Raw genomic sequence first — 26,315 nt, forward strand, 5'->3', positions numbered from 1 at the left:
CATTGTGTTCTTTTCCCAGATCAAGAAGGTAAAAGGAAAAGATTAGCAGATATTAATGTTGTCTTAGCAACCCTCTTCTCTTCTTCATATACAGAATATTCCCTGCTCTATAAAGTAAACTGCTTTTCAGGAAGAAGGGAAATTTATCAGGTTTGCTTCACAGTGGTAGGAGGGAAAAATGTAAACATAATTGAGAATGTACTCCGTAGTGAGAGTCAAAATAAACTTTGAATAGAACTTACTTCAGAGGAGACATGAAAAGGATTACACTGTAAAGTACACGAGACTCAATATGAGTAACAGAATCCCGTCTGGACTATATATGCAATTTTCTCCTCTGATATGGTGAAATAAATTTGATACTGAATTTTATTACTGAATTGAAAGGGTTGTATTCCTTGTCTAAGCGAATCCTATGAAATTCATGCGGTCCCCATAAGTCAACAGGCAACTTGAACATTCCTGTGCAGCCTGTAGAGGACTAGAACTTTAATAGTAGTTCCTCCAAGATACAAGATTTTGTTAAATACTCAAGCAAATCTTGAAATCTTTCCCATATATACCGTAAACTAAGGCCTGTTACAGACAGCCAAAATAAAGCTGCTTCGAGTCACAGTTGAGGTATGGTGTTTCAATGATGCATGCATCTTAAGAGTCCAGAAGCTGCACCAAAGCCACCTTCCAGTCTTTAGGGCTGGAGCGTGGCTTTGGTGCGACTTCTGAACTCTTAGGACGCATGCATCATTGAAACACCATACCTCCACTGTGACTCGAAGCAGCTTTATTTTGGCTGTCTGTAACAGGCCTAAGTATTGATTATAGTTAGTCATCTCTTTAAGCTTCTTCCAAAACCAGCTTAAAAAATCAAGCGACATAAATAACAATAACAGTCTACTTGATTCTTATCCCATGTGCGAATAGAATCAGACCTTCCATTCACAATAGTTCCGGAGCAAATAGTTGGACAAGCAGCAAAATATTTTCCATCCACAAGAGGAAATGGCACTTTAAAATCCCAATCCTACATGGGGCAATTTGGAATAAACTCTTTTCCATAGTGAGGGAACCTGGGATGTTTTAACCGATTATTTAAACATGAAAAATCATTGGTTTGGTCCACGCAAAATTGTGTAGAAACAGCACCACACCAACATCTACACAAAGTCAATCCATTCTGTGTATGATGCTTACTTGATCTGGAAATAGTTATTATCTTCCAAAGTAAACATGCACAGAACCATAGTAAATATTAAACATATGCCTTGACTGTATGGTACTGGTGAAGGATGACAATCTAGAGTGTTTACCTCCCTTCACCTGTTTCTCCAACAGTCTGATAACTCTAAGAAGTGCATCTTGTTGTTTGTTGTTAACTGGCCTCGAGATGACTGACTCATGGCAACACTGTGGATGACCAAAAAAAGTGAGCACCCACCTCAATTACAGTATCCCAAATAACAGAGCAACAGAATCACACTAACAAAAACTTGTATACTTTAAAAACTATATTAAAAACTTGGATATCCCTCCAGATCAGCCTTCCAGAGCCACATATTATATTATATTTATTTATTTATTTCAAAAAGCAAACCTCGATTTTGGCATTTTATATAAGGGACATGATTTTACTATGCCATTGTATTTAATGGGACTTGAGCATCCACAGAGGTCCTGGAACCAAAATTCGTGGATGCTCAAGTCCCATTAAATACAATGGCATAGTAAAATCATGTCCCTTATATAAAATGCCAAAAATTGAGTTTTGAACAACAAATCTTGGGATCCTGTAGGATGGAGCCATTGGTCCCAAACACACTTCAGAAATAATCCAGTTTGAGAACACTTTTAGCTGCCCTGGCCTAGTGCTGCAGAAACCTGGGAACTGCAGTTTATTGTGGAACCAGAGCTCTCTGACAGAGAGAAGACTAGATGCCTGACAAAACTACAGTTCCCAGAATCCCCTAGCATTGAGCCAGGGCATTTGAAGCAGTATCAAACTGCATTATTTCTACAGTGTAGATGCACCTTTTGGAAAAACTACAGAAGCCCTCCACATGAGGAAATGATGCTTTAAAACCCCAGTTCTAAATTAAGGGGCAATTTAGAATTAACTCTTTTCCACAAGGAGGGAAGCTGGGGTTTTGAAGGATTGTTTTAAATGCCAAAACACACTGGCTTGGTCCATACCAACTTGTGTACAGAAAAAGCACCACAATTTAGAGAAAACACTGTACGGAAATTGGGGGGCGGGGGATGACTGCTTGAACTGCCCTGGCTGAGTGCTGGGGGATCCTGGGAATTGTAGTTTATTGTGGCACCAGAGCTCTCTGTCAGAGAAGGCTAAATGTCTCATAAAACTACAGTTCCCAAGATTCCATAGCATTGGGCCAGAGCAGTTAAATCGGTATCAAACTGGGGTATTTCTGCGGTGTGTTTTTGACCAGTGATGGGGCAGTGAAAGATGAAAGCAGAAGATACACCATCTGCGGGGCAAAGATGTTTCCTCCATTCCTAGAAGTGTATATGTGTGTGTGTGTGTGTGTGTGTGTGTGTTTTTATATATAATGTACATACACATGTATAAGGCTAGAAATTTTAGTCAAAAAATTGACCCAAAAAACCCAAGTCGACTTATCCACAGGTCAGTATAGATATTGTAAGTACTGTACGTTAACACTTCTTTAAACAAAGGGACCATCCCCAAGTGAAAGGCAAAAAAGGAAACTGTCCTGGAATCACTGACCCCTCCTTTTATTCTTTCATCCATCCAGCCTTTATTCTGATCACAAATAGTTTTGCCTGCTAGAATTCTGTACGTTCTCTGGCACTGTTTTCCTTTGCACCATCCTTTAGATCCTTTGTTACAGGCCCCTGGATTTTATCCTCGACTGATCCATGGGTCATATCAAAATACATAATGCTGACCCCAAAACTTGCCCTCGACTTATACATGAGATCGACTTATAGTTGAGTATGTACAGGGCACTGTATATATATGTCAGACACACACCCACACCCCATATATACACACACACACACACACACACAGATATATAACCCCAATATATATATATATATATGCACACATACATACACAACCACACACATAAACACACATGCATATACACACAAACATATATATGTATACACACATATACATACACACATAAACATATACACACCCATGCACACATATATACATATATGTAACACACCCACCCACCCACACATATATACACACGTATATACACACATACACATCCACAACCATACAAGTTTGTATGTACAGCACTGTGCAAAACTACAACGCTATATAAAGAAAGCATAATAATAATAATAAACACATATCTGTGTATATAGACACACATATACACACCCATACGCATATGTACATATATATATAAACACCCACACCCAAATATGTATACATATATATATAGACACACATATACAGATACACATAAACACACCCACATATATATGTATATATATATATATATACACACACACACACATATATATACACACATACATACACACCATATAACCAAACACACACCCATATATATATAAACACACACATATATGTATATAAACACACCCATACACACCCATATGTACATAGATATAAACACACCCAAACCTATATACACACCCACACCCATATATACATATATAAACACACCCACACACACGTACACACCCACCCACACACATATACTGTATATACACGCACTCATATATACCCATAAACACACACACATCATACACACGTACACACCCACACCCACACATATATAAACACACCCACACATGTATACACATACCCCCCATATATACATATCTATTAACACACATACACACATCCATACATATGTGTATAAACACACCCATACACACGTATATGTACATCTATCTAAACACACCCATTTATATACACGCACCCATATATACCCACACATCCGTATGTAGGAAGACATGATAGACATGTAGCCACCCAGATATAGCTATCTCTAAAGCGAGACGCACAGCTTCCCTGGGGCCTCAGAGGGACTCACCCCGAGCAGGCAGACTTTGAGCTCCCTGAGAGCCATGGCAGGAGGCGACGGCGGCGGCGACGACGAGGCTGCTGCTCCTCCTCCTCCTCCTCCTCCTTCAAACACACATAGCTACCCAGCTACCTCTCCACACCTCGCCCCTTCCTCCTCCTCCTCCTCCTCGCCCCAAAAGGCCCAGGCGGACCACCCTCAAACAAGGAGCCCAAATAAAGCGCTAAGAAGCGCGCAAGGCTCTTCCCGGCCTCCCCTGAGCTCCGCGTTACGAGGAAAGCCTCCTCCTGCTTCCCCTCAGGCTTGGCCAGCCGGGCGCCATCTTGAGCCCCAGAGCGCAACCGCCGGCCGCTCTCCCTCTCCGCCTCCGCCTCCGCCGGGACTAGGCCTCTAGCCCGCTCCTCCCTGCCTCCCTCCCTGCCTCCCTCGTCCAGCCACACGGAAAGGGAGGAGGAGGGAGGTGGCGGCTGTGGCTGGATTGTGTTGTGTGTGTGCCTCGTTATCCGACGCTGCCTCTCCGCATAAGGCCCAGGGGAGGGAGGGAGACACTCGGGAAACTAAGCCTGAACTGGAGACACATTATTACTGAGATAGAAGAGGAGGAGGTTGATTGGGGAACCGACCCAGAGCGAGAGGAGGAGGAGCAGGAGCAGGAGGAGGGCCAGGGCCATGGAGGCGGCGGAGGCGGAGGCGGCTCCTCCCTTCGGCCCTCCTCCTCCTCCTCCTCCTCCTCTCCCTGCCCCGGTCTCCTCCTCCTTTCCCCCGCTGCTGCCCACCAATCTCCCTTTCAAAATGGCTGGTAAGTCAGTGCCTTCGCCTTCTCCTGCTCCTCCTCCTGGATCGCTGGCTCGCCTCCCCTTTGCCCTCCGCCTTCGCCGCTTTCTCCTTCCTCGGTTCTGCTGCTTGTCTACTTCAGCCTTTATTTTAATGTATAAAAGGACTCCTCTGTGTGGGCAGATGGATAATGTGTGGATGTATATATATATATGTCTGTGTGTGTGTGTGTAGGTTGTCGTTGTTGTTGCGTGGCTTCGACTTAATGGCGACCCAGAGGCGAAGGTATGGAGGGTTTGCTTTTTCTTGGCAAGGTTTGGTTCAGATGCAGGTTTTGGCCTCCCTTGGAGCCCTCCCTGAGGCTGAGAGAGTGTGAGCTGCACAAGGGCACACAATCAGGGTGTGTGTATGTGTGTGTACATATATATATATATATGCATATATGTATACACACACAGAGACACACTTGTATGCATATGTGTGTGCCTATATATGTGTGTGCATGTGTGTGCGTGAGTGTATATATATATATGTATATATACACACAGAGAGAGAAATATATATTTCTATATATGGAAATATGTTTATATCGTATACATGTGTGTATGTCATATAGATATATATATATCATACATGTGTGTATATGTCATAGGCATGTCATATGTGTGTGTGTGATGTCACATATATGACATATATACATATAAACATTTATATGTGATATATATTTATATATATGACATGTATACAACATATAACACAGGTATATGATATATATATATATATGTTCACATATTATATATACACACACACACGTGTGCATATATGATATATGCATATGACACACACACACAGGTATATATCCTATCTCTCTCTGACAGCTCCCTCAGAGGAGCGTAATGGCAAACCTCCTCTGAACAAATTTGGCCAAGAAAACCCCAGGGTCGCCTAAGTCAGAAATTGCTTGATGGGACACAACAACTCTGTGTGTGTGTGTGTGTGAGTAGCTTTTTAAAGGTGGTGTAAACTTTGCCTGCTGGTTTTCTTCGTTTGTTGTTGCTGCTCTTGATGATGCTTTTAAAATCTGCCTCATCCCCAAAATAAAAGAGGGTTGTGGATGAAAAACCAAAACCAAAAACCAACCCTCCCCCTCTTTTCTCCCTCTTTCTTTTTCTCCATCTCTCTCTCTCTCTCTCTCTCTCTCTCTCTTGTTTTTGTTTGTAGGGATCCCTTTGTATTTTGTGGATTTGCAGGATGACTTAGATGATTGTGAGTAACTGTTTCCAATTTTTATTTCATTTTCTTTCTTTTAAAAAAAGAAATCTTGGGTGGCTTCTGATTTCTTTCTTTTCAAAGGCCTCCCCTTCATATCCTTCCCAAGATGTGTAAAAAGGGGGTTGTAAAGAGGGTTATTTCCACCCCTTTTCTACAAGGTTAAGGAGAACAATTATTTTTAGAACAATTTCTGTTTTATAAGTGGAGGTTGTGGATTGTTGACCTATTATGGCTTGATTTTTAATGGCCTTAAATCCACTACTAGGGAGTGAGCTTTTTCCTATCCCAATGGGTAGGTAGCCTTTGTAACAGACAGATTTCACTATCAGGGCCACTTCCAATGCTGTTGTAATGGGATTTAAAAAAAAGGGGGGGTGGTTGCATATGTGGATTTCATGTTTTTCTTTTAAGGATTAACCCCCAACCCTAATTTAAGACACAGTTGCAGTGTTGTTAGAGGTTCGGTAGGGATGGAGGTAGACTAAGCAGTAGGAGATGAACATTTAAGTCTCCTCCCACTTTTATTGGAACAAATAGTGCAGCAAATCCCTATCATGGTGCAAAAGACAAAAGATGTAGTGTTTGTTTTTCATGTTAAAGGAAGAACAAATTTGAATTTCCAGTTTAGGCCAAGAGTACAGAGGGAAGAATGTAACCTATCCTTCCAGATGGCATTGAATTATATTCCAGATAAGAGAAATCATTGCTCAGAAAAGATAGCAAAACAATCCTCCCCCAACTCCAATCTACACCCAAAGCTCTGTTTTGTATAAGCAGCTGAATTAAAAAGCGCTATATATGCTAAAAAGGAAGCATGCAGCATAAACTGCCATTGGGAGGAACCATCTTTAGGTTTCATAAATTTGAAACTAGGTTGGTTTTCACCTTGTGGATCTTTTTACTGTACTGGTTTTATTCATTACTACTGAATGCCCTGAAGCCATTTTTTACTTATGGTGACCCTTAGGTGAACCTGTCATGGGGTTTTCTTGGAGGAGAGTCAAACCCTGATCTCCCAGTCTCCATCCAACAATCAAACCATTGCACAATGCTGGCTCTTAGGTGGATTTATTTATATGCACCATAATTGGGGCAATGGGCAGACTTGATTTTGCGTGAGCACTTATTACTGGGCCTGAAGATTTTAATCCTTGGGTGCTTTGTTATCATTTATACTTTCCTTTCCTTCAGAAATTACTAGTCATTGGTATTATTGTGATTTTTAGAATTAATGACAATTACTGCTGGAAGGCTTTACTGCATGTTCTACAACAGCAGGGAGCATTGGAAGTTAAAGGGTTCTTAACAGGTATAGTTTTCTATGAGAGATAACCTATGCAGGTTCCCTAGTGCTGAAATATTGAAGGGGTGACAAATTAGGTCATCTGCAAACCCTTGAAAACTAACTTCAGTTGAGGTCTAGAGGGCACAAATCAGGCTAGAAATGTGGTGCAAATACACCCTTAGGGCCAAGTTTTACAAGAGTGCTTGATGTCACAACTGTAAATTTGGAAACTTGTCTGCATAGGCGTTCCTTTCTTTCACATCAATAGTTATGTGCTGCCAGAAATGTACATACATCTTTGTGGAAGACATGCTTCACATTATGGGGATCACCTCTCCTGTATTAGCAGGGAGACAATGGCTGTAATCCAGTGACCTATTAGTGTAATGCAAATATCCATGTGTGGAGATATGCTCAGCAGCACTACACAACTTCATACCAAATAGCACACATGTCAACGATTGGGTACCATTGTGCAGTTTGCAGCCACAGTACACAGCATTGCTGGATGTGCAACTTCACTCTCGACTCTCAGCAGAATACACTTATTGTGTCATGGTGAGTACTTTACCCTGCATTCATACTGTGATCTACATATAAATATGACACTAACAGAGTACCAGCCAATATGTTGCATTTCAGCTAGACAGCTCAGTGGTCAAATCACTTTATGTCAACCTCCTTTACAGGGGTGTTGCGAGGATAAAATATTGGAAAACGATGTGCTTAACATGGAGCAAACAGAAAATAAAATTGATAACAAAAAATAAGAAAATAATTTCCATTGCACACTTTTTGTTAATCCCACCTGAATATTTTGTAGCTCTGTTAATGCATTATGGTTCTCCTCCCCACCTTTGCCCCATGGGAACTTCAGCACAACTTGTAGTAGGGTTAAGATATTCAGTCTAGTAATTTGAGCATTCTTACTTATGATGATGTTTCTTGTGCTGAGGAGGATGTTGTGGCTGCCTCTTGAAATGAAAAAAGTGCAAGGGGATGCTTTACTTGTCAGCAATGCATTACAGTATCTGCTTGTGTGTTGCTTCGGGTTTTGAAATGATGTGTGCCATTTAGGTCTGTGATACTGTTAAACTGTACAGTGTAATTCTCAGAACTACTGTTGATTTTAGTTTGACATTTTCCTGTGTGTGTTTGTGGGATTGGACTCATTCTAAATTATTAGGGGTTTAGTTGAAAAATCAGTTATATTTGCAAGCAAGTAAAAATTACAGTTCTGAAGTAAAATGCTTGCTTTTGTTTTTATAAGATGCGTTTTGTAAATGTGGATTTTAATGTGTTGTGAGCCGCTTTGATTGTCTCGTCACAGAAAAGCGGGATACAAATAAAAGTTTTTATGTGCATATGTCCTGGGTGGCATAACATCAGAAGAGGTAGTATGTCAGAGGAAAGGGAGTTGCCTCTTTTAAGATGCTACTATGCCATTTGCACTCTTAAGTGCTAATAATACTGCCTGATTAATTGAGGAGAGTTTTGAATCAATTAATAGATTAAAAATCAGGCATTGTGTCAGTGCTTTCATCCTAGTTTATCTGGAATTCTTCACTTGGAATAAATACTGTATCTTTCAATGATAGTATTTTCTTTAGCATAAAACTGGCACTTTTGTGAGATATAAAACTATCAGTAATGGGGATAATAGATATGTGAAGGTCCTCTGAGAGACGTGACTAGCCTAATCAAAACTCTTGTCTTGTTTCAGAATTTCTCAGATGCCTTATCACTTTATTGGATGAAATTTCATGATAGCTCTGCTCATGGTAGTAGTAAGCCCTGTTGAATCAGTAGGACTTATTCTTTAATAGAAATGTGTAGGAGTACAGCCTAAAATTACCTACCTCCCTGGGAATAAATCCTGTTAAACTCTGTGGGACTTACTTCTGAATAGGCATATCTATGTTTGTGCTAAAATATGTGTTTCCCTTCACTTCTCTTTTTCATGTATGCTTATTTTCCATTAATATGAAACTGCTGACTCTTACAGATTTGGAAGGAAAACATTATTGTGAAATAATTTTAGGATTCTTCTTTTTTCCATTTGTCATGACATGAAATGACATATTTAGAACAAACATGCTGCCAGTTCAAGCTGTTTAAATGAGGATCTTTTGACTTGCAAAGTAAAAATAGTAAAAAACTTGGCTCTCTTTGTTTCAGTACTTACACTATATTCCCTTGTTACTATCAAAAAATTTACAGAACTGTTCTTCAGCTTTAGAGGTCTAGCACTAAAAAGAAAACATAATCCATGTTTTGGTCTTTGTAATCCTACACTAATGTGTAGTTTAATAACTAACCTGTAGCTACAGAGTATAATATTTTGACTGTTGGCTGAGCCATTCAGATTGCAGACTCTTCTCCATTTTTTTGTAAAAGTCAAGGGAGCAGCATCCAATCTCTCTATTCACTTGTTTGGGGAAAGGGAAAGGTCTGTAGTAATAGACATGAGTGGCTTGAGGTCTGTATATTCCCTTACTCTAAATTCAGGATTCAGCATAATCCACATAGGTGCAAAATAGTTTCCCCATCTCATAGGTTTCTGTAAATGCAGACTTTTAGCATTTTATCACAAAAGCCAAATAGAAATATTTATTCCATTTCCTCCCACAGAGAAATGTAAGGGTGTCTATCCAGCAAAAACACTGAGAATCCTCAGATATCAACTTCTGTGATTCTTGGAACAGCAGGATTTCAAGCAAGGGGTAAATAGGGTCTGTCTTCAGTGAATCTTCGGCTGCTCTCTCAGATCTACTCCTGTGGATACCCAGTGTCACTTTTCTTGTTGTTCATCTGACCCACTTGTATTTTCATGCTTTGGTTGCATCATTAAAATATGCTCCTGGCCACATTTGAGGAACAATAACTTAAGTACTGATATTGTACTGTAGTTGGAGGATCTGCAACATTAAGCACTAGCAAACCCCTTGGTCTGCAGTTTATGATCTGAGGAACTACATTCAGTTTAATGGAATGATTAATGCTCATCAGGTTAACTAAGAAATTAAAAGGACTTAGCAGATATTTTAGACTATTCAAAATTGATCACTCACTTAATAAAGAAAAGGTGCAGCTGGATAACCATCAGTACATAAATTAAGCATCAGAGAAATTAAACTAATGATGTGCCAACTGATGCTAAAAAGGCATGTCATTTTAAGTTGTGTCAACAGCAGTGCTTTTAAGGCTTAAAAAATAATACTCCTCAGAAATGGAGAGTAACACCAGAATAAATTGTGGAAGTAGAAATTCTTCAGGAAGAGCTTTGAGACAAAGTTCAGTTCATACATGGGAAAGATGAAAGAACATGGAGTGTTAAAACTTGAGAAAGGAGGGGCTATACTGTATGTGTATGCATCTGCCTTCATGTTGCCTGTCAACTAAGGTGACCCCCATGAATTTCATAGGACTTTCTTAGGCTAGGAATGCTCCGAGATAGTTTTACTAGTTCCTTCCTCTGTAATATAGCCTGCAGCATCTGGTATTCCTTGTTGGTTTCCCACTCAAGTACTTACCAGGACAGCCCTTGCTTAGCTTCCAAGATCAGAAGGGATCTGGTACCTTTAGGATTTAGGCCTATCACATTGTCATTACAGGTTGAGTGTCCTTTATCCAAAATGCTTGAGACATCCAAAAACATACAACGTATTTGGGATTTCAGATTTATTTTTGATTTTGGAATACAGTGGGCTCTTCCCTTATGTAGGGGATCCGTTCCGGACACTACCACCCCTGCGTAAGAGAAATCCTGCATATGATGGAGCCCCACTACTACTTCCAGAGCTGTTTCAGCATTTGATTTAAATCCACCTGATTTAAATCGTGGTTTAAGTCATGGACCAGTTTTAAAACATGGATTTGTTTTGATTTGCATCCTGCCTCTGTGTCCAGATCTTCTGCAAATCTCCCCAAATTCTTTATTAATTAACCTTTGTTATCTTTGCATTTAGAGAGGCAAGGTGGACACATGCACACACTGGGTGTGAGTGGGGGGTGGGCCTGCTTCAAGATTTAATGATTTAAATCACTTTTCTGAAGGAATCGGTTTGAATAATTTAAACCACTGTTTAAATAATTGGTAATTTAAGTTACAGTGATCTAATTAGTAATTTAATCATTGGTGATTTAAACCACAGTCTAAATCATCAGTGAGGAAGGTTGTTTAATCATTGTTTTTCATAGAAGTATGTTGTTATTTATTATACTCTTAATACATATTCAGTGATGTAAGTCTGATTACAAGTTTGATATATAATGAACAATTCTGAATTGTTTTCAGATTAGTTTCAAATTCATAAAAAAGTGATCCCTTCAACTTACATTCAGACCCTTCCTTTTTTAGATTGCCTGCATTTCTCTCTAAAATTTCTATGCATTGACCTTTAATATCAAAGGCCTGATACATACTGGCACCTTGCGCTGGCCTAGGACCGATGTTAGGGCTCGGGAGAGCAGAGCGTCTGCATACTCCCGAGCCCTACCATGCTGTCTGGGCGCCATCTTGGCGCACGCCCATTAAGATGGCACACACAATGATGACATGCCTCATGCGCTGCATCCAAACAGCGCGGCACACAAGGGGTATCACCATGCCACTTCAGGACGCTAATGGCACTTTGGCAGCGGTGGAGTGGATCGTTGCCGTGATGTGTGGTTGCCGTGGCAATGATCCGAGGGAGAAGGAAGCGGCCTCTGGCCACCCCTTTCTCCTCATCTGTACAGCCCCTTAGTGTCTAGAGAGGCAAGACTGTGGCTGGGGCTTCTTCTTATGAGACCTCCTGCAGAGTAGCACTGATCAGTTTTTCTCACCTCTTCCTAAACTGCTGTTAACATATTCATAGAATACAGTGGTCCCTCCACATTTGCTGGGGTTAGGGGTCAAGGGCCCCCATGAATGTGGAAAAACAGCAAATAAAAAAACACTTTTTATCTAAGAGAACACCTCTCTAGTAATCCCCAAGTCCTCCAGTGCAACTCTGTGGTCAACATCTGACAGAAGTTGATCATTGAATCATGCTGGGGAACCTACAAATGTCTAGAGAAGAGTTTTCTCCAGGAACCCCTAAGCTCTCCAGCATAACTCTATGGTCAACTTCTGGCAGAGTTGTGGTGCTGGACCTAGAGATTTCAAGAGAGAATATATTAGTCAAAATTTATGTGGAAGGCCAACTGTATAACTAGAAGCATAGTGGTTTCTTTGATGTAGGCCTTTTTTCAATAATTGTTTTACAAAAAAACTGAAATGTTGTTTAAATTAAAAATGTCTTAAATAAATAAAAAGTTTTATTTTTATGTTTTAAAGTTGATTTTTGTCAGCTGATTTCACAGAATGAGTTACTGTGCAAGGTTATGGAATCTCTTATAGGAGTAATGGCTGTTGTTTATTTCATGGTGCATGTTTTTAAATATGCAAAGTTTTTCTCTGCCTTTATCTTGAATGACACTGCAGTACTCCCAGGAGGTAAGTTGCTACTTTTCACACTTAGCGTATTGGCAGTTGAGACCAGAAGATGAGCAACTTGATACCTGTTGAGTTCGTATTCATTATACAGTCAGCCCTCTGTATCCACGGATTCTTTATCCATGGATTCAAGCATCCATGGCTTGAAAATATTAAAAGAAAATATAAATTCCAAAAAGCACTTGATTTTGCCATTTTGTATAAAGAGCACCATTTATTTATAAATAAATAAATAATACATTGCATTTAATGGGACTTGAATATCCACAGATTTTGGTATCCTTGGGGGTAGTGGGGATGGGGGTGGGGGTCCTGGAATCAAACCCCAGGGATGCCACTGAACACTGATTGAGGTTGTGACAGAAATTGCCAAATGTATTCCTGAAAGCCTCTGAAGGGTTTACCAGATGTTAATAAAGATATGATGAGAAATTTTTTTTTCATTTGTAAGGAAGCCATTTCCTTTTTTAATGTAAAGGAAAAAATATTTTTTGTCTGTTAGAAATAAAACAGTTATTCCATTGTCATGTGAGTGGACTTCTGTTTGCACAATCAGGCTTCCCCTTGCTCTTCCCACTTCCCAAAGCTGCTCTGGACAGGTAAGTGGGAATCCATTCCACCAGTGGTTTCCATTTATGGACACAGTCCATACAGTACACAGTTTAATGTTGTGCCCTTATTTAGATTTTGATTTACCCTTTCTTTACCTGGAAACATGTATTCTGTACCTGTGTAGTGCACAAAGCACTATATAGAGCTTGCATATTCATACACTAATACAGTAGAGTCTCGATTATCCGACATAAATGGGGCTAACTGATAGTCGGATACCTGAAAATGTCAGATAATCTGGAGGGGCATTTTGTCCCCAATGATGGCGCGCATGCACCCGTGCCGCCATTGGGGACAAAAGCCCCTCGCCTCTCCTCCTTCCCTCCCTCCTGCTTCCTTTGTGGTGGTTTCTGCGGGGCAGACCTCCCCTTTTCCCCAAAGGGCTCTTTGGAGCCCTTGGAGGGAAAGGGAAGGGAGGCAGGGAAGGATAGGACTCGGTGGCCACGGAGGAGAACCCCAGGCTGCCGAGGAGAGGCCTGGCCCAAGCAGAGAAGGTAAGCAGGAAACGAGGGAGGGAAGGGAGGAAAGAAGGAGGGAGGGGATGGGAGGTGAGGGACTTTTGTTCCCAATCCGATGTCCCATGCTTCAAAGCATGGGACGTCGGATAATCCAGAACGTCAGCTAACCGAAGGTCGGTTAATCGAGACTCTACTGTATGTGATAAAACACAGTTTCAAAGCACACACACACACATAAACACACACATGTATTTAATGTATGAGTTTAGACTAAGGCGGGTTACAGACCGCCGAAAAGCGGTGGTCTGCTGCCACCGCCGGTTGCAGCATCCGGGAACCGCAGCAGCCAAGCGGTGCGGTTCCCGGACGCTGCAAAGAAGGAGCGCGAAAATCGCGGTCCTTCCTGTGCCCCGTAAGAGACGCCGCAAGTGCTGAAGGGCGCACTCGCGGCATCATTTCCGGGGCGCGACGTGTGGATGCAGCGCGTCCGCTACATCAAGATGGCGGCGGCCATGTGGAACAGCCGCTGCCATTTCGTATGGACTCAGTCCGTACTAGGGTTAGGGGCGTCTGCAAGAGACGCCCCTTTCTAACCCTAGTACGTGCTGAGCATGTACTTTCTTGCCTGTTTGTAATGGGCCAATATGACTCAAAATGATGTCTTTGAAATTCATGATCTGTCAAGGTCAAATGAATAATCAAATCCTAAGCAGCTTATGTTAATTTTTTGGAATGATAATGCTGTCTAAAGCCTCAAGATACTGGCACAATATCTTCTGGAGCAATATCTGCTTTTGTTCATTGTAAGAGATGACCCCTTTCTTTTCATGGTAGTGCAGTAAAGTCACAAGTTGCTATAGTAGTTATTCAGTGCAAAGAACAGTTGTGATATATCTTTGTGCTGTGTTTCACTGTTCATTTACTTCTGTTTAAAATACATATTGGCCTGTTACAGACAGCCAAAATAAAGCTGCTTCGAGTCACTTTGGAGGTATGGTATTTCAATGATGCATGAGTCCTAAGAGTCTGGAAGCTTCACCAAAGCCGCACTCCAGTCCTTAGGACTGGAGCGTGGCTTTGGTGCGGCTTTTGGACGCTTAGGACCCATGTATTATTGAAATACTATACCTCCAAAGTGACTCGAAGCAGCTTTATTTTGGCTGTCTGTAACAGGCCATTCTTTTTTATTAGATTCCAAGTATCTTAAAAAACAGGGCGATGCTGAACATGTTTAATCTGAATTGTGCCCCTTATATGCAATGGGAGTGAAAGACAAATCTGTATAGGAATGCCTCATGAGTGACCTTCCATCCCCAGAGAGCACATGCCTCATTTATACATGAGGTGCTCTGCTGTGTGTTGTTCCAGAAGTGCCTGTTTTATGTCATATATAAAAATATTTTCATCATCCAGGCAGAGTTTTAAATAAGTTACATTAATTTCTTTTTTTTAAAAAGGGCACAAAAGTAGAGAGGGAGTGAGCATGTTTAGGTTTAGAATTTGTCAACAGTTGTTAATTCTGGTATTATAAATGCTAGCCTAAGATTGACAGTTGTAATATTGGTATTAGAAGATGGGCAAGAAAAGATTATGTCAATAAAATAATGTAGTTGCTGCTTATCTGTTATTATTACTATTTTCACTGGCTTCTTAATCTTTATTTCCTCTTGTTCATGTTATATTTTACTTGCTGCTTAGTTGCATTTCAGCTAAATTGAGGGGATCAATATTATATCATGGGGGATTGACAGGGACTGTATTTTTTCCCCTATTGTCTTATGTATGATCCCTAGTTCCTGTTTGTCAAGCCCTTGTACCCTTTTATCAGGGGCTAAGCCCCATTGATTTTCTGAGGTCCAAAACACACTGCAGAAATAAGTCAGTTTGAGGCCGCTTCAATTGCCCTGGCTCAGTGCTAGGGAATCCTGGGAATTGTAGTTTATTGTGGCACCAGAACTCTGAGAGTGGACATATATTACATTGCTTATTGTTTAAGCAGAAAAAGATTCCCTTTTCTAGGTTTACCAGTAACCACTATATTGTTTTCAGATTTTATCTTTACATGTTAATAGTTGTAATTTGGCTGTGATGGGCTCAAAATATTAATATACTGTACATACTTTAATTATGTACATATATTACTTATACATTGATTAAGATACATATAAGGATATACATATTTTAATTACTGTATATACTTATGTATAAGTCTAGTAATTTTAGTCGTTGTTTTCCTTTGCTTCATCCTTTAGCTTCCTTGTAACATACCCCTAGGTTTTGCTTTTGACTTATCCACAGGTCATATCAAAATCAATAATTTTGGTCCCAAAACCAGGCCTTGACTTATATATGAGGTCAACTTATAGTCGAGTATATACAGTATTAACTGATTCCTTTCCCCATAGGCCTTCTCTTCCTATTATTACTTTTCTGTATAGGCATCTATAAGTGCAGACTTGACAATAATTCCAAGTGTAGTCTTACTCTTACTTCACTCTTCCAAATTCCTCTGAAACCCCTCATTGCCCTTTTACCTTCTTTTGCTGATCTCTTCCTTCTTGAGATTTAAAACCAAATGATGAAGTATACTTGCTGTAGCATGTAACACGGGGAAACACAGCACAATGCAGCGCTAAAATGTTGAAGTTCCTCCTTGAGAATAGGCTGAAACTTTTTCATCTGGAGGTTGCTGTGTAAATTTCATTTTTTGCAAAAACCCAAAGACTGACTACAAAGCTAGCAGCTAAGATGCAGTGCTGTGTTCTCATTCCTAGTTGTCCTCCCTTTTTTTGGATATGCTTCCCTGCTAGATTGTGGGTGGGTGTAAAGGTCTGAGTATGCAGGCATAAGCAGTCATGTGTTTGATCTGTGTTTTCAAATGGCTGTCTCTACTTGCATAGAGGCAATTTTGACAAGGCTGATGTACTGAAGGGGTTTGAACCCAAACAAAGTCAAAATCCTGTTGAGTAACTAAGCTGGCCTAGGCAGTGACAGGAGGAAAAATGCCACAGCACAATGGGTAAGGAAGCAGTAAGGCAAATTACGTATTGCTCATCATTGAGAGGAGAAGCCTATATTATTATTATTATTATTATTATTATTATTATTATTTATTGGCACAGACAATTGTCCAGGCCAGTTTTCTCAGCTACTTTGCCTCCGAGGAACCCCCACAGAAACCAGGAACTGGAGAAATAGGCTGCTCAGAGCCAATAGAGTCCTTACAGTGATGATGTCAACAACTTTGCCTTACTTCCTTTGTATCCACTGGATAACTTGGATAAAAATGTGACCACTAGTGTAATGGTAATAGTGTAATAGTACAAAAGCAGAAAGCACAAAGTCAGATTTACAGATGAACATCAAGAAAACAAAAGTTATGTCCACATACAATCTACATAATTTTAAAGTGGATGATGATGAGATTGAAATACTTCAAGACTTTCCATTCTTGGGCTCAGTCATCAATCAAAGCAGAGACTGCAGTCAAGAAATCAAAAAAAGACTTGGAAGGGCAGCTGGAAAGAAACTTGGAAAGATCCCAAAATGTAAAGATACATCTTTAAATTCTAAAGTTAGGTTTGTCCATGTCATGATATTTCCCATTTCTTGTATGGTTGTGAAAGCTGGACAGTGAAGAAAGCTGATAGACGGGAAAATCAACTCATTTGAGATGTAGTGCTGGAGAAGAGTTCTGAGAATACTGTGGGCTGCTAAAAAGACCAGTGGATGGTCCTAGAGCTCCTAGAACTCTCACCAGAAGCAAAGATGTCTAAACCGACACTGTTGCACTTTGCCCATATCATGAGATAAGATTATAATGCTTGGTAAGGGTGACAGCAATAGAATCATAGAATCGTAGAGTTGGAAGAGACCCCAAAGGCCTCCAGTCCAACCCCCTGCCATGCAGGAACTCTCAATCAAAGCATCCCCGACAGATGGCCATCAAGCCTCTTTTTAAAGACCCCCCAGGGAAGAAGATTCCACTACACTCTGAGGGAGTGTGTTCCACTATCGAACAGCCCTTACTGTCAGGAAGTTCCTCCTAATGTTGAAGTGTAATCTCTTTTCCTGTAGCTTGCATCCAACTGCCTGCCTGGAAAAAGAAAAACCCTCCCTTCAGCCACCATCTTGGGGGAGAGAGGCAGGCTAGCTCCAACTGCCTGCCTGGAAGAAGAAAAAGCCCTCCTTCCGACCACCATCTTGAGGGGGAGAGAGGCCTGTTATGTTTTATTTTGACTTTGTATTGTACTTCCTGTTGTACACCGCTTTGATCTAATTTGGAAAAGCGGTATATAAATAAACATTATTATTATTATTATTGTTGTTGTTGTTGTTGTTGTTCCGGGTCCTGTAGGAAAAGAAGACGACTGAACAGGGAGGATGAGGATAGGGTGACTTGGAGATCTTATTCATAGGATAGTCATAGGTCAAAATCAACTTGAAGGCAGTTAACAATAGCAGCAGTAAAGCATAATGGACTGTTACATTAGCTTCATTTTCCAACAGCATTCCATCCCTTGTCTGTAGAATTTCTGCATTGTTGTTCAGATGTTAACACATGTGTCCCTCACCTGCCTTTTTCTAGTTCGTTTAAAGAAATGTAATCTCAAAGGTAGCTTTCAGCCTTTGTCAGCATTTTTGCCCAGGTACACTTTGTACTGGGTTCCTCTCCTTTGTCTTGAAGCATTTCTACAACTATCTAGATTTTCCTTCACAGTTCTGCAAATTAGCAGCCTTTCCACTCCATATCTGGTGCCAAAAGAGTGACTCATAGTCTTGTCATTTCCTATCATGTTGGATTGATAATATTCTGCCTCTCCTGATTCTGTTGGCTTCCTTCAAATACAAGAAAAGTTTCTGGCTTTCAGATCTCTTAATCATCTGGCACACCCATCCTTTTGGCTGTTATTTGAGACAAGAAGCAGGATTGGTAAAATTTGTTGCCAGCCTCTTTGGGTAGTTTCAAGGCCTTAAATCTGTATCCAGCCAACCTGGCAAAGATATGTGAAGAATTTTATGCTTCTTAGGCTATGTTTCTTGTGTTAATCTGAAAACTAAATGGGTCATTCAGTTATGACATTTTGCAGCTAAGCGCTCACTCTGTATACCAACTGACAGATTTAGGTTTTGTTTTTTTAGACCCTCAACCTTTCCATTGCACCTGAATGTTCTTCTCTTTCTGCTATGACAGTGATAATGAGCGTGTACAAATTCAATATATACAGTGCATGGAAAATACAATAAAGATACAGTTCCTGGTGTGTCTGCACTTGGGCTCATTTTTGACTCTCCAGATATGACCAGATTAAGGAAGCATAATCTTCTAATTTCCCAGCATTTTCACCTTTGTAATACACAATACACAGTCCATTCCATACTATGATTGACAGATTTACTTTGCTTAAAAAAATCAGGGCAGCAGCAATGACATTTGCGTTTACATCTTGTGAAAGTTTATCACAAAAAGTAGGCTACTTTCTACAAAAGGCTTCTTCTTAGCCAGGCACAAACAAAAACTAAAATACAGAGATCAGAATCAGAAACTTGATTTATTATTATTGCAGATTAAAATACAATCCTCCCTCCGAATTCACAGGGGATCCATTCCAGCCCCCCCCCCCCCCAATTTGGAAATGTGCATATATTCAAGTCCCATAGCTTTGAATGGCTGCGTGTTCCTGAGTGCAGCTATGTGCACTTTTCACGGGCGTGTGCACCATTAACTTTAACGGAGGTCGCCCTTCCATGAATAATCAAAACCACAGATCTCAAGTCCGTGAAAACGGAGGGGCGACTGTATATTTAACAACTGCAACTTTTCATCAGGGAACTCACATAGCCTTAAGATCAGCCTTAGAGCTCCTGAGTCCCATTGCTCAGGTCCTATTGCTACCACAGGTCAGGTTGTTGTAAAGAAGAAGGACTTTCTGTTGCTGGGATTGAGAATTCAGAATGTTCTCCTTGACAAAATTCACTAGGTTCCTTCTGTTTCAGCATGCCTATTTGTTTGTACTAGTTTCTTATGTTTATCATTTTAAAGTTTGCATTGTCTGTTTTTGAAATGCATTGATACATGATAACTACTTACTGTATTTGGTCGTTTATGTAGTTTATGTATATTGCTTTGGCCATGAATTATCTTCATTAAATGTTTATTGAGAGGAGGAAGTTCCTTAAGCAGGAATATGTCAGATGTAGGACTGTGAGAGAGAGGAGGTGAGAGAGAGAAAGGAGAGGGTATAAAGCTAGAATATGGGTTACTGGGCAAGAATTGTTTTGAACAAATCAAAATGTATAATTGAAATAGAATTATTAACTATTGTATATTTACATGTTTTATTTGTGAATCAGTGAATGTGAACAAGCTTTTATATATTTTGTCAAAAGGAAAATGGGAATGGAATAGTTTAGCACAACATCTTCTGCAATATACCAATATATTAGTAGGTGAGACTTTCAAATGTTTTGCAAATGACTACAGCATGAAACTTCCACATCATATTTCTGGTGGCAGAAAGCAGTAATGACTTTGTACTGCTTATCTTAAAATGGTATGCTGTAATGAAGACACTTATTAAAATCGGAGTTTCTTTAATAGTGCATATAAATTTAGCTTTTTTAAAAAAAGAAAAAAAGGTATATTTTTAGTCTGTTAAAAAGCTGATATTGTATTTCTTGCACTGCCACTAATGCTTAAAGTTTATTTACAGATTTGGAGATTCATCTGTGAATCTTGTAATCTGTATATTATGCTAGAGTATGTGTATTCTTCAAGTGAACTGTTGACTTAAGGCGGCTCTGTGATTTTCATAGGGTATTCTTAGGCAAAGGATGCTCAGAGGTGATTTTGCCAGTTCCTTTCTGTGAAATAAAGTGTACAGCAGCTGGTATTCATTGGCAGACTCCCATTCAAGTCCTAACCAGGGCTGACTTTGCTTAGCCTCCAAGATTAGACAGGATCTGATGCTTTTAAGGTATTTAGGCAAGCTTGCTAGTAGACCACAATGATCAGGAGAGATCCCCTTCCAGTGTTCTAATACAATCTGCTTTGTACATTTCTTCCCAATGCTTATGGCTGAGACCAAGCTGGGATTCTGAATGTGTACTCTCAGCTTTCAAAGTGTTAGTGGTTTCCTTCTATTCTTTTCTTTATAGACCTTAATATTGATTTAATGGAATAGGTGCCTAATCATAATGTACCTAACATACTGCTAATTCTTAATACTGTAAAGTGTATATATTGTTACTACTGGTATCCACGGATTTGCCATTCAAGCATCCACAGATGGCAACAAGGCTGTCCTTAATGGCAGTGCAGCTATGTGCACGCACCACCATTGGGGACAATGGAACTTGAGCATCTGTGAGTTTTGGTATCTGCGGGGGTGGGTGTGTCCAGAACGGATCACCTGTAGATACCGAGGGCTGACAGTATATGATTTGCAGAACATTTTGCATATCTGAGTTAACAAAATATTTTTCAGTTCATATTTTTAAAATAGAAATTTGTAGATTTAGTTTCTGACATCTTTGCTTCCAAGTTCCGTTTACTCATACTAGCCCTTTTCTATGTTATTAATCGTTAGCTTTGTGCATTCTTTCAAAGTTGTGTGACAGATCTCATTACTTAGAAATTCCAAACTTTGTGAAAATAGGCAGCCTTGCTTTTCAACAGATTAATTTTAAAAGGCTCAAATTCATCCTGTTAATTACATCTGATGATAAGGGTTTTTCTCCTTGCTGACATCCTACTTTTCTTCCCTTCAAGTTGGGTTTGAAGACTATGGACCAGATTGTGATAGCATGAGGATAACTGCATTCTTGGACATTCCAGGGCAGGATAACCTGGCTCCGCTTGCACGTCTGGAAAAATATGCTTTTAGTGATAATATCTTTAACAGGTAACAATGCAAGTAATGATGCTAATGCTAGTGGGTTTAATATTTTATTATATATTTTAACTAAAAAGTTCCTATAATTTATCTGTTTAATTACAGAATTTAATCTGAAATGTATTCATTAACTTCTTATTTATTTAAAACCTGCTCCTAAACATTTCCCTCCATGCATCTGCGGAAGTAGACTTAAAGCTATACATCAATAAAAGTATAGTGTCTAGATCAAGAGAAGTAATAGTGCCACTATATTCTGCTCTGGTCAGGCCCCACCTGGTATATTGTGTCCAGTTCTGGGCACCACAATTAAAAAAGGACATTGAGAATCTGGAGCGTGTCCAAAGGAGGGCGACTAAAATGGTGAAAGGTCTGGAAACCATGTCCTTTGAGGAATGACTTAGGGAGCTGGGGATGTTTAGTGGAACACACTTCCTTGGAGAGTGGTGGAGTCTTTAAGCAGAGGCTGGATGGCCATCTATCTGTTGGGGATGCTTTGATTGAGATTTCCTCCATGGCAGGGGGTTGGACTGGATGGCCCTTGTGGTCTCTTCCAACTCTACGATTGTATGATTCTATAAGTCTTTCAAAGCTTATGGCGCTAACTTCTTTCTCTTAATTAGAATCAAAGATGCTACAAGATCCCTTTGCATCTCTAGATTGTTGGTAGAGTGCAGCAAGTTTCCTTCACTGTCGGCTATTGTTAGATTATTTTTTCTCACCCGCCAAAACCAAAACCTGTATGTAATTTACCTCCTCTTTATGAGCAGGGTGGGGTAATCCAGAGTGTTGTGATTGTGGTAGGAAACTGAACTGCAATCGATTTGAATGAGATTGAGATGTGCTTGATTTAAGACATTTTGATGCCTCTTATAGTTCCTGAATTGTAGGGGGAAAGTAAAAAGGCCTCCTAATGAAACTAAAACCCTTTTTAAATTTATTTATTTTGCAACATTATTTCATTTCTCTGCCTACTAAATGATCTACTAGCAATGAACTTGACAAAGATTGTGGAAAACCTAGCAACTGCAAGCATAGAAGTCTTTCCTTTTGTGCTTCCATAGTGGCAGCAGCTATGAAGCTTAATCTAGATGATTTCTAAATCATGGGCTGGCATCCTGTTCAGTGTTTAAGATATTGTAAGCCAGGCATACAACACTGTACATGCTTCAATTCATTGGTGCAATGATCAAGAGTGCCCCCCCCCATCCACCTTTGAAGCTAAGTCGTGTTACAAACATGGGGATTTCTGAGACACTGGGGAATGGAGCAGTGAGTGAAACAGCATTCACTTCTCTCCTGGCAGTGAGACTTTTCTGACAAGCAGCTGAGACAAAATCCAGCATGGGAACCTTTGGATGCTTGCCAGAAAGTGCCTCGCTGCAAGAAGAGGAGTGGAAACTTCTCCACTCACTGGCCCGCTCTTCAGCACTACAGAAATCACTGTTGGTGTGCTGCTTGGCTTCTAAAGTGGGGTTTTGCAGCTTTCATTGAGAGGCATAGCTGTGACAAGAGATGTCTATTGTTACAACTACATCTGTTACTGGATCTCAACTGTAGTTTTTAAGAGTTCAGAAGGTACAACATGTTCACATAGTCCTTCATATCTTGACATACCTAATTTTCTTTTCTCTTAGTTTTTCTGATTTCAGGTCAACTGATTTCTAAATGCAAAACTTGTGGCTTCAAATGATGGTTTGGAGGTGGATGCTTGTCATAATAGCCTAATTTGCAATAAGCAAATAAATATTTTTCAAAGGCTTGGCATTTTTCAAATCATTCAGTTGATTTAAAAACAAAACGTTATTTTTAAAAGTGGTTTCTGCTGTTTTTAATGTTTTGAGCAGCCTAGGAGGGAATTGATCTACCGTATATACTCGAGTATAAGTCGAAAAATTTGTGCCCCAAAATGAACTCCAAAATCCTGGGTAGACTTATGGAAGGGTCAATGAGTTAATGCTAATAAATTTTGAGAAAGAAGAAGTGCCCACCTTCCTCTGTAGCTTTGTAACGGCTCCCTGTTTGAAGCCCTGGCGCCGGCTCTCCTCTCTCCCTCTTTGTGTGTGTGTGTGTGTGTGTGTGTGTGTCTGTTTCCCAGGCTCTCAGCTTTAATGTGGAGCCAGACCTAACAAGCTGCTGCTGAGAGAAGGAACACACAGAAAGTATGCCCAGGCTTGTTCCCCATTTTGCCTGGGAGTCCTGGGGGTTAAAAGCAGAGAGAGAGAGAGAGAGAGAGAAAGGTCTGTCCTCTGTTTCCTCAAACCTGTCCTCTATTTCCTGAAGCCCTGAACCTTGGAGTCCTGGGGGTTAAAAGTAAAGAGAGGGAAAGGTCTGTCCTCTATTTCCTCAAACCTGTCCTCTATTTCCTCAAACCCTGAACCTTGGAGTCCTGGGGGTTAAAAACAAAGAGAGGGAAAGGTCTGTTCTGTATTTCCTCAAGCCCTGAACCTTGGAAGTCCTGGAGGTGACAAGTGAGGTCTGTCCTCCTTTTCGCAAGCCATGAGCCTTGGAGATGCTTCTGGTAAGGGGAAGTGTGTGTGTGTGCGCGTGCTGAGGTTTGTTTCCCCTTTTCCATGCTGAGACTGATGCTTGGGAGAGGTCCAGAGAGTGAGATATAGGGAGTGAAGTGGTGCTTTGTCCCCCCCCCCCTTTAGATCTTTTGTAACATCCTCCAGTGTTTGCCCCTCGACTTATCCACGGGTCATATCAAAATCCATGATTTTGGATCCAAAAACTGCCCTTGACTTATACATGAGTATATACGGTATGTCATGTCATGATGACAGTGGCATATTCCTTACTCAAACCAGAGAAGAAAAGTGGAAAAATTGTTTCACCCCTTTGGAAGCAGTTATCATGAGAGGATTTCTCAAGGCATATTATATTTGGAGCAGAACCACTGATATACCCTCATATTTTTCTGAACAATAAAAATGGTGATTCATGTTTATGTAGTAGATAGTCTGTTACATATTTTTGCATTCAGTTTCATTATATTGTACATAATCAAACAGTAATTTGATTTAAATAAAATGTCTACAGTTGTGCCATACTGTTTCATCTTGCTCATATCTGAGTTATGTATTACAATCCCCTTTTTCTTCAGTTAAAAAAGTTACTTATTGCTTTTGTAGGCAGATTATCGCTAGAGGTCTGCTTGATGTCTTTCGAGATTTCAGCCATAATGAGGAAGATTACTTGACAGTAATGGCAATAGTGGTTCGGCTGTCTGAAGATACAGGTGAAAGTTCTAGTTGTTATAACCTCTGTCTCCAAAATATAATTGTGTGTGTGTGTTTGTGTAAATTATTTAGGCTATCTAGTATGTTATTGTCTACATTGACAAGAGAAGCTCTATAGAGTTGTAGACAGGACTTACTCAGCCTTACCTGGAGATAACAAAGATTGAACCTGGGAATATCTGCATGCCCAAGCAAGTGTTCTAACTGACCTCATTAAGAATGGGAGAAAGCCAGGGTATAAATAAATTTTAAAAATGATTCTCCCCCTTCTCGTGTCAGTATTAAATGCTGTAATTTGAAAATATTTTATAGAGAAATCACTGTATCTAGAATTTTACAATGCAAGATTTTTATCTGTTGAATGCATATATTTCCTTTATTGAAACTAAAGATGTTTGTTCTTTAACTCTTCAGAGCCGACTGTACGTACAGAATTAATGGAACAGATACCACCTATTGCGATTTTTCTACAAGAAAGTAGGCCAAACTTCCCTACAGCTTTTTCTGAGTATCTTATGCCTATTGTCATAAGATACCTAACAGATCCAAACAACCAGGTAAAGGGTTTTGGACTGACTATATAGTTCAGTCTAATGACATGAACTTTCTTCAGGAGGATCAGCCTCATGGTTTAGTATACAAGAAGCAGTGAATCTTGGGCTGTCATAGTGCCACCATCCTCTTTTCTAGTAGCTGCAAGGAGAAAATCAGAAGCTTTGCTTACAATTTAGATTTGCTATAACTTGAATAAATGAAAGTGGTCAAAGTGTAGTAAATCTCATGATTTATTAAAACAAACCAATTTCAAGCAGTGGTTTGTAAAGCTGGCGTGCTTTGGCAAACCATAGTTAAAAATTAGCCACAGTATAAAGCTTGGTTGACACAAAACTGTTTCTAGTCTAAAACAGAAGCAGAATCTTCTGATATCCTTGTAGCTCTGTCAGTGAGGCAAGAAGGAAGGGAACACAGAATTCTATGGCTTGTTTTGGAGCACTTTCCATTCAGAAATTACCTATAAGAAGAGTGTGTTTTGGAATTTTAACTGGACAATATATATTAAAATAGTTTTGTTTTGACCTATATAATGATAAACTATTTGTCAGATTTATACATTGCCATTCAATCTAAAAACTTTTCCAAAAGCAGAAATCTACAAACCAAAACAAAGCACTTGGCCTTAAAATGTAGTTGAATTCAAGTCCAAACTAACTAGATAAAAAAACCCAAGAGTTTGCATACCTGCCCATAT

General features: G+C 39.9%; 2 protein-coding genes across 6 annotated transcripts in view; one reads left to right on the top strand and one right to left on the bottom strand.

The window, feature by feature from the left end:
- Positions 1-4,388, bottom strand: part of LOC149315612 (ras-related protein Rab-22A) — a 48,077-nt gene extending 43,689 nt beyond the window's left edge. For both annotated transcript variants that reach the window (XM_089513743.1, XM_089513742.1), the window contains exon 1: positions 4,059-4,388. In XM_089513743.1, coding sequence (XP_089369869.1) covers positions 4,059-4,094 — 36 coding nt within the window. In that variant the 5' untranslated portion in view covers positions 4,095-4,388. The remainder of the gene's footprint in view (positions 1-4,058) is intronic.
- Positions 4,389-4,775: 387 nt separating this feature from the next.
- The window catches only part of LOC149315613 (serine/threonine-protein phosphatase 4 regulatory subunit 1-like), a 69,265-nt gene continuing 47,725 nt past the window's right edge, over positions 4,776-26,315 (top strand). Inside the window, exons 1-5 of one of the 4 annotated variants that reach the window (XM_089513744.1) lie at positions 4,805-4,848; positions 6,045-6,089; positions 21,701-21,833; positions 24,959-25,065; positions 25,481-25,623. In XM_089513744.1, coding sequence (XP_089369870.1) covers positions 4,842-4,848; positions 6,045-6,089; positions 21,701-21,833; positions 24,959-25,065; positions 25,481-25,623 — 435 coding nt within the window. In that variant the 5' untranslated portion in view covers positions 4,805-4,841. Of the gene's footprint in view, positions 4,849-6,044; positions 6,090-6,909; positions 6,969-7,694; positions 7,939-21,700; positions 21,834-24,958; positions 25,066-25,480; positions 25,624-26,315 lie in introns of those variants that run through there. The other 3 variants (XM_089513745.1, XM_089513748.1, XM_089513747.1) reach the window with 3 other exon arrangements.

The sequence above is a fragment of the Sceloporus occidentalis genome, unplaced genomic scaffold (genome assembly GCF_023333645.1).
Source record: "Sceloporus occidentalis isolate IW3139 unplaced genomic scaffold, rSceOcc1.0.p SCAF_3, whole genome shotgun sequence".
Lineage (NCBI taxonomy): Eukaryota > Metazoa > Chordata > Lepidosauria > Squamata > Phrynosomatidae > Sceloporus > Sceloporus occidentalis.